Here is an 8,233-nt window from a genome sequence, read left to right as displayed (position 1 = left end):
ATCCATCATCATAAAGAGCACAGCTAGAAACTAACATATACAGCGACTAGCCTTTGGAACTCAAGATAGTTACAATCTGAATGATTAAATACAATATTGAGCAATTCAATGGTGGAACAAAACCTTGAACCCTTGCAGCCTACATGAAGGAAGCTAAGCCAAACTACAAATAGTGCAGACTGATCACAAAGAAGAACAAAATGCAAGGACTAGAGCCTGCATAAGACTCATTTTGGCATCTTCATATCCCTTAATATGTATGTGCATCGCTAAATATTTGCCACAGACATCCATCTAAACTAGTTCAATGGAGCCTGTCACTTGTCTAGATGGCTAACACATATATTTGCGATGTCCTCAAGACGTTCAAAACTTGAAGGGAAGAAGAATGTATACTACATCTTAAGACAGTTTGAAGATGTTAAATCTGATTAATGTTGAGTTTTACACTAAAAATATTTCAGTATAAAGGAAACCTACGTATAAAGAAAAGTTCAAGTAGCAAGGTTATATATTCTTCCTTTACTTGCAAACTCATAAGAAGAGCAGCTACTTTGCTGGATTAAAAGCTTCCTCACTGCATTATATAACACAAAATTAGCAACATGAAGTTATACTGTGTACTGTCTTTATCATGGTTGCATTATTTTCCAGAAGAGAATTTGAGTTCATGGAAAGTAGAGTCGGCAGAGTAGTTAGTATCTGAGATGCTTTCATTCAGGGAAAAGCATAGATGGATGGTCCATGAGCTGAACTGGCCCTTATGATGGATGATGTTACCATACTTGAATGCAAGGAATTAGCCCTAGCTCAAAAACCTCATGTAGCTCAAAGAACTCATACCGGCTAAAGTTTTAAGTGCTGGCAGTCCATTCCGGTGGCCACCAGTCTGGCCTGATAACCCTAATTTCCAAATCATCCTTCCCCTTGATGGCCAACCCGGACGACTTCAAGGTCTCTTCCAGCCTGAAAAGGCCCATTCCCCGGGAACCCAACGCCACCCCAACCTCACCAACCTTCTTCTCGGATGCAGCATCAATGACCTCAGCCCCGGAATCCACCGCCTTCTCAACTTCTGGTAAGCCAAGGATTTACTTTAGACTCACTGGCATACAATCTGAGAATGGAAGAGAGTAGGGCCATCATCCCAGATCATCATCTTCATGGTCCCCCATCTGCAGAGAGAAAGAGGTGCCTTTGTCCAATGATGACTCGACATCATCCTCGTCATTCATCTTCCTCAGGATGATGATGACAACAATGAATTCATCCTTGTCCTGATGATCACAGGATGGCAACCACCAATTCATACATGGGTAGGGTGAGATGACAATGATGAATTCATTATCCACATCCTAACAGGGGACAATAACCATGATGAATTCATCATTGTCCTCCAACCCTCAGAGAAAGTCCAAGGAGAGAAACACCTGCACCAGCCCTGTCTACCAGCCTGAAAGGAAGGAGGCGCTTGCGGATAACTCCGCGGTGGTGGGTGCGGGCAATGAACTCCTGCCCGACGTAGCAACCTTTGTCAAAGCTGATGGCGTTCAGCCCAACCAGATTGTACTCCAGAGGGATAGCCTCTCCTACAGAATTAGACACATGGGACGTTAGAAAGTAGGGTTTGATACCCGTCAACGTCATCAACTCTCCCTGATGTTGACGATGATGGATTCCAAGATGATTGATAACGACATTGATGGGTTGTCTGGAATAGTTGACTTTGACAGTTGACGACATCATCAACATCACGGTCAATATCAGTAGGATGACTCAAATAGTCAAGAAGGTGTCAAGTAGACAACTTTTTAGGCGATTGACGATGACTTTGACAATGGTTACCCCCCCGACGGCTGATGTTGACGTTGAAGTTTACGACCATTGACTTCAACATCATCATCAACAAATCGTCAATAAGATGTCAACATCACTGTCAACATCATCAGGATGTGTAACCCTACTTATAAGGCATCAGGATGAAACCATTCATAACATAGAAACTGTGGGAATTCTTGTACCTTTGGGGATCTCAGTAGAGCCCTCGGCTACACCTCTTTCGAGTCTCCATCTTAGAAGGTTCTCTTCGCCGGTCTCCATGTCAGACTCCACCAGAGGCGCTGCAGAGAGACAGATTGGAGTAAATATCAGAGTGCTCGAAGCGCGGCAAATCCTGGCACTTAGGATGGGAGACTTGAGTCTTACGGGTTGTGTCAGAAGGGAAGATACCCCTGAATCCAAGGCAAGTCAACCTGGGGTCCCTAAACCAGCGCCAGCCATGGTTATTTCCTTGCGAGGACGAGCCGGCAGCGAGGTCAACGCCGCCGCCCCAGCCCAAGCCTGCCGCTTCGGGCTCCTCAGGAGACGCCTGGTCGAGCCCATGGCCAAACCGCTGCCAGCAAGTCAACTCTTCCCTCACATCTTCGATCTCAACCTTTGACCTCAGTTTGTACCTGGGTTCAACATACAAACGTAAAATTTTGGCACAAAGTTTCATACCCAAATCACAGTTTCTCAAATTATACGAGGAAGAAGAAATAATTTTAAGCAACTGATATAAATAGTTACGGAAATTTCGACCCATCAAACCCATGAATATAACAATAATATTTCAATTCATTACGAACATAATCAATCAATGAACATATCGAGTCATTAATTCAAACAATATAGGGAATTTCATCCGAGGGCGAAATTTTCATCCTGTCCCAAGGGCCCTTGTAAACGAAGAAATTTCAATTAATCTATCAACACGCTAAATTGACGAATACATTTAGTCATCAACACAACGAACAAGGGGATTTTCGTCCGGGGACAAACGACGGGACGGGGTGAAAATCCAAAACGCCAGACGAACAAGAACCCATTTTTTTAAAACGGGAAAAAAAAAAACTTACTTCCTGAACATGGCGAGAAGCTCATCGACGACGGCAGCGTCAACGTCCGCAAAAACCGTGCGACACCCGTCGTGGTTCTCGGGTCCGGGACCCGACCCGAACCGGTCGAGCTTCTCCCTAGAGCAAGAGGGCCTGTACAAGAAGAAATCGTACAGAAACCTACCTTGCGGCGTCAACATCGCCGCGTACACCGGCGCCGCCTGATGAACGGCCAGATTGGGCGTAGGCCAATACGACGACGCCGCCGACGAACTCTCGTCCAGCGCCCGGACGTCGTTCGTCAGCAGCCCCTGCAAGAACTTCAAGACGTCCTCCCCCCGGAACCGGATGACGGCCCGGGCCTTGAGACGGCACGCGAGCAGCCCCGCGTCATCCAACCTCGAGAGCTTAGCAGCGGCCGAGCAGAAGAACGCCATCTCCTCCTCCTCCGCTCTTCTCTGCCCCTCCAAAGAATAAAAGAGAGGGTCTTCCAGGCGTGAGCCCGGGCTGCAGCCACCTGGCTAGCCGGGCCCACGAGCCCACGAGCCCACCGGTCCGGCCCACCGACCCATCACCCGCCAACGAAGAACTCATGAACAGCGTCGTCGAGCTCGACCCAGCTGCAGCCCGGCGGCTTCCTCAGCTCCCTCGCCTTCATCTCCCCTCTCACTCTTCTCCTGTCTCCCCACAGCCCCCCCCCAGCCATTAGATTGGAGAGCAGCACGAACGAGCTCGAATCCTGGCCGTCCATCTGGAGAAGCTTCTCCCCGGCTCTGCAGCCCGCCTCTACTCTGCCGTGGTTCAGGCAAGCGCTGAGCAGAGACCGCCAGACCACCTCGTTGGCTTCCATGGGCATGGATTCTATCACCTTCCTCGCCTCCTCCACTCTCCCTGCTCTTCCCAGAATGTCTACCACGCAGCCGTAGTGCTGGACCTTGGGCTTGACTCCGAATTGCCCTTCCATGGCGGAGAAGAAGGCCAGGCCTTGCTCAACCAGCCCAGAGTGGCTGCAGGCGTTCAGAATTTCGATGAAGGTTATGTCATCTGGCCGGATGCCGAGCCTCTCCATCTCCTGTACTAGCCTTAGCGCCAGCCGGCCGTGCCCGAAGGCGGCGAGCCCGCCGATCATGGCGTTCCAGTGGTCGACGCTTCGCGGGGCGACGACGAGGGCGGCTTCGAAGACCGCCGTCGCCGCCTCCAGGCGGCCGCACTTGGCGTACATGTCGATCAGCGCCACGCCGAGCTTGCCGCCGAGAGGAAGCCGGCAATTCTGGATGTGGGCATGCAGGGAGAGCCCCTCCTGGATCAAACCCAGCTCCCCGATCGCCGACAGCGCCGCCGCGATTGTCGTTGCGTCGGGACGGAGCCCGGCGATGGCGGGCAGCTGCCGGAAGAGCGCCAGGGCCTCCTGGAACCGGCCGTTGTTGGCGTAGCCGGAGATCATGATGTTGTACGTGATGAGATCTCTCTCCGGCATTTCGTCGAACAGGGCTCGCGCAAGCTCGGTGTTGCCGGATTCCATGTAGCCGTGGATGACGGTGGACTGAGCCAGGAGGGTCTTCTCCGGCATCTGCTCGTACAGAGCGACCGCTTCTTCGAGCCGACCCGCCTTCACCAGGCCGTCGATCATGGAGTTCCAAGAGAAGGAGTCTCGTTCGGGCATTTCATCGAACAGTCGGAAGGCGGAGTCGATACAGCCGAGCCGCGAGTACCCGCAGATCATGGAATTCCAAGAAACAGTGCTGCGGGCGTCTTCTTCCATCCGGTTGAAGATCTCCAAGGCGGAAGTCATGTCCCCCGAAGAGGAGTACCCGTGGATGAGAAGATTGCAGGAGATGGAGTCTCGCTCGGGCATTCTGTCGAACAACTGGCGGGCGGCCGCCATGGAAGAGCAACCCCGGTAGAAGCTGATCAGGGAGTTGTGCAAGAAAACGTTGAGATGGAGGAGGGCGGACTTGATGAGCAGGCCGTGGAGTTGAAGTCCTTCGGGGAGGAGGGCGGCGCGGGAGCAGGATTTGAGGGCGAGGGAGAAGGAGAAGTCATCTGGGTACGCGCCGGAGGAGAGCATCTGGGAGAAGACGAGGAAAGCGGAGGTGGGTTCGGGGGAGGATTTGATGAAGGCGTTCCAGAGGAAGGGGAGGTTTGGAGGAGAAGGGGTGAAGAAGAGACGGCGGGCGAGGCGGCGGAGGAGGGGTTGAGGGGAGGAGGAGAGGGAGAGGATGAGGTCGCCGGAGGCGGAGGGGTGGCGGAGAAGGCCGGAGGTGACGAGACGAGCGTGGACTTGGTCGGCGTCGCGGCTGGTCTTGCATTGCTGGAGAAGAGAGAAGGCGGCGGTGGGCGATTGAAGAAGGGGGTCGCCGGCCAGCGATGGAGTCAACGGCGGAAGAGTCATCTTCTCCTATGGGATACTCTGATGGGTTGGTCTCACTATCACTTTTTTTTTTTTGGCAGGAAATCATTATTTTTGGGTGGTGGTGAATTGTGGATAGCAGTGAGTTTGTGAAAAATATCTACATGTTAAGAGTTTCTTCTTCCTTTTTTTTTCTAATTTGTCCTAGGTGTATTCAATTCACTCAAAAACCGGATTCTTCCCTTCATTTGCACACTCGGAAATCTCGCAACTCAAAAACCGGTCCTGTCGGCACGGAGGCCTCGAGATCCGCTTCACTGCAGGAAATAATTTTTGGGTGGTAGGGTATGGTGGATGGCAGTGAGTTTGAGAAAACTATCTACTAGTTCATGTTTAGAGCTTCTTCTTCTTCTTCTTCCTATTAGTCCCAGATCTATCCAATCTTAAAATTGGCATCTCCGGCTGAACGGATGGCAATCCACTCAAAAATCAGATTCTCCCCTTCATTTGCACACTAGGAAATCTTGAAATCGCAATTCCTGTTTTTGAAATAACTCCGGGTCCTGCCGGCATGGAGGCCCCGAGATCCGCTTCGCTGCAGGGATTTGAAACTCCAAAACCCCCGGGCCCTCGGTCTCCTCGGGTTGAGCTTGATTTTCTTTCTCTTGGTCACTTAGTTCTGAGCTTCTCTTTTGGGATACACTCGACCTCCGACAGATAAATGCATGCATTTTTTAGGTTAAAATATAACATAACTTCAGCCACACATCTCTTTTGGCCCCCCCTTTTTTCTCTATATCACCGTTTCCCCAATGAGCGTAGATTGATGAAGGCTTTTGTGCAGGTCTCTATTCTAGCATAGTTTTGTTGGATCAAAGATCGGCAGGTGATCTGTCCTTTCTCCTTGATAGTGAATCATGGAAATATAGTATCATAAAAGTGTTGTTAATATGTGGTGGGTTCTGTGGGCTTTGTTCGATCGTCTGAAATTGATTTGTACAGCTGAAATCATTAAAGTATAACGAGCGATGATCATTCCACTCTCAGTTTTATTTGATTGTCAGAAATCGGTGACATGTTTGACCTCTAACCATCCATGAAGATCTAATTGGTCTTATCACCATCCAGCCTCCATAGATGGGGGAGAAATCTGGGAACCGAAGAAGACAAAAGGATTGTGTTGGGTTCTAAGACCTTGATTGAGACAAAACTTAAATTCTTGTTGTCTCCACTTATACCAAGGGTAGAAGATCCCATACTAACCACTCAGTCATCTTCTTGAACATCTTACTCCACCAAACTAGGAGAATTGGAAACTTCTAGTTGGTCTTATCACCATCAAGTTCTAGGACCTTTATTGAGACAAAACTTAAATGGTTGTGCGTAGGAAAGCTGAGAATGGAGTTGTAATCGCTCTTTAAAACATGGCAATTGAATCACTTGGCATGGATTAGATATGTGATTTCTCAATTCCTTGAGTGAGGTTCATGTGTCTAAACTCCAGACGTATCCACAAAACCCTTGGTACGTCGAATATCATCCATCTTTATGATCCTCATTATCGCTCCTCCATTATCATTTTGTCATCTTGATCGCATAGGGAGTGGATAAGAGCCAAGAGGAGAAGGGAGAAGAAGGCTGGGAATCTGATAATTGTGGCCTGGATGAATTTTGTACAAGGCCTTCCCTTATTTATACTTAATAGAATTTTTTTCATGAAAAACCCTAAATTTTAAGTATATTATATAAAGTCTAAAAGACCATTTGAGTGAGACCCTTTAGGCCCAAGCATCAGTTTAGTTAACAAATCAAGTAGCTCGATAACCTTTATTAGCCAACCTAATTAATTATATATAACAACAAATAAAGTAATTAGTAAATGATCGATTTAACACAACCGATATGTGGGTTGCCAATTTAAACCTCTTTCTCTAGAAGATACAAAGAATTATAATGACTCTCTCATAGAACCTCACTTTCATCAATTTTTATACATATATTCCTACATCCTCTTGACGCTACTAGGACAGTGCAAGTTATGGTCAATTGTCAGAAAACTCTAATTGATCATCCTAGTTGGTATTCATGTATTTGAAAATCATCATAGAACTCTTCTCTGATATCTCAGTACCTTGGCCAAGGTCTGTATCACATCCTCTTCCTTGTGTTGTCTCTACTTATATCAAAGGCATAAGATCCAACCTTGAACACTCAATCATCTTCTCAAACTTCTTCCACCCAAACTAGGACAGTTAGCAATTTCATGAATAGGAACTCGTTGGTCATAGTCAACATACAACCATCTATCTACAAGACGTCTTTGGTGTCTCATGTATAAGGACTACTTACTAAACATTGAACAATATTATGAAATGTGCAATTGGCTTGTTGGTCACATATATTTCCATCAAGCTACCTAGATCTTGATGTAATAGGCACCTAAAATGGGTGCCCCCTCTATTTGTACTTTATTTGGAACTTTTCACAGAAGCCCTTATAATTTCAGTATATCCAATAACCTCCATAGATCTTGTGAGTATGTGACCCTCTAGGTCTATGTATAAGAGTATTTAGTAACTTTACTAGTAAAAAAATATTTATTGGTCTACTTTGTTAATTAGTTACATCAGCATATAGATTTTTCAATCAAGGTTTGATTTGGCCCAATTGACTGGTTAATTTTTTTTTTTTTGGGGATGCCATGCTACACTCATGCTTTATAAGATACCAAGTAGTAAATGTACTCCCTCATGGAACCTTTGTTTTCATCGGTTACAATACACATATAATAATTTGTCTGCACGAGACTCTCAAATGACTTAGGGTATGATTGACTATCAAACTAATATATGTTCTACTCTAGTTAGTACTGGAAGATTGAAGTCCATTGCCTTTAAGTCAATGTATGGATTTTGATGAATTTACCTTATGAAGTATACATGGAATTTGGTCAACCCATGCAACTGTATCATCCAATGGCAATTCTATTTTTAAAGCCAATTGAAAT

The 8,233-nt window shown here is 47.1% G+C and overlaps 2 protein-coding genes across 3 annotated transcripts; both read right to left on the bottom strand.

Moving 5' to 3' along the window:
• Window positions 1–380: 380 nt before the first annotated feature.
• LOC144716702 (Glycine cleavage T-protein family) lies at window positions 381–3,449 on the bottom strand. Of its 2 annotated transcripts, XM_078591910.1 has the most exons (6): window positions 2,898–3,449; window positions 2,206–2,453; window positions 2,022–2,120; window positions 1,431–1,589; window positions 844–1,075; window positions 381–577 (listed from the first exon to the last, which is right to left on the bottom strand). In XM_078591910.1, the coding sequence occupies exons 1-5, from the start codon at window positions 3,311–3,313 to the stop codon at window positions 855–857; spliced, it is 1,143 nt and encodes a 380-aa protein (XP_078448036.1). In that variant the 5' UTR covers window positions 3,314–3,449; the 3' UTR covers window positions 381–577; window positions 844–854. The 2 variants fall into 2 exon arrangements, with proteins under 2 accessions (XP_078448036.1, XP_078448035.1); XM_078591909.1 differs by lacking the exon at window positions 381–577 and having other exon boundaries at window positions 712–1,075.
• CRR4 (Pentatricopeptide repeat (PPR) superfamily protein) lies at window positions 3,448–4,944 on the bottom strand. The gene has a single exon (XM_078591063.1). The coding sequence runs from the start codon at window positions 4,942–4,944 to the stop codon at window positions 3,448–3,450; it is 1,497 nt and encodes a 498-aa protein (XP_078447189.1).
• Window positions 4,945–8,233: the final 3,289 nt, after the last annotated feature.

The sequence above is a fragment of the Wolffia australiana genome, chromosome 2 (assembly GCF_029677425.1).
Source record: "Wolffia australiana isolate 7733 chromosome 2, ASM2967742v1".
In the NCBI taxonomy this organism is placed as follows: Eukaryota; Viridiplantae; Streptophyta; class Magnoliopsida; order Alismatales; family Araceae; genus Wolffia; species Wolffia australiana.
Note: the sequence above shows the minus strand (reverse complement) of the source record. Positions and strands in the feature narration are given on the sequence as shown.

Excerpts from the sequence above, each read along its gene's own strand:
- LOC144716702 (XM_078591910.1), bottom strand. The coding sequence starts at position 3,313 with ATGGCGTTCTTCTGCTCGGCCGCTGCTAAGCTCTCGAGGTTGGATGAC. Across the intron at positions 2,121-2,205 it reads CTTCCCTTCTGACACAACCC|CGCCTCTGGTGGAGTCTGAC; the intron begins GTAAGACTCAAG and ends GTCTCTCTGCAG. Across the intron at positions 1,590-2,021 it reads CTCTACTGAGATCCCCAAAG|GAGAGGCTATCCCTCTGGAG; the intron begins GTACAAGAATTC and ends CTAATTCTGTAG.
- CRR4 (XM_078591063.1), bottom strand. The coding sequence starts at position 4,944 with ATGCTCTCCTCCGGCGCGTACCCAGATGACTTCTCCTTCTCCCTCGCC.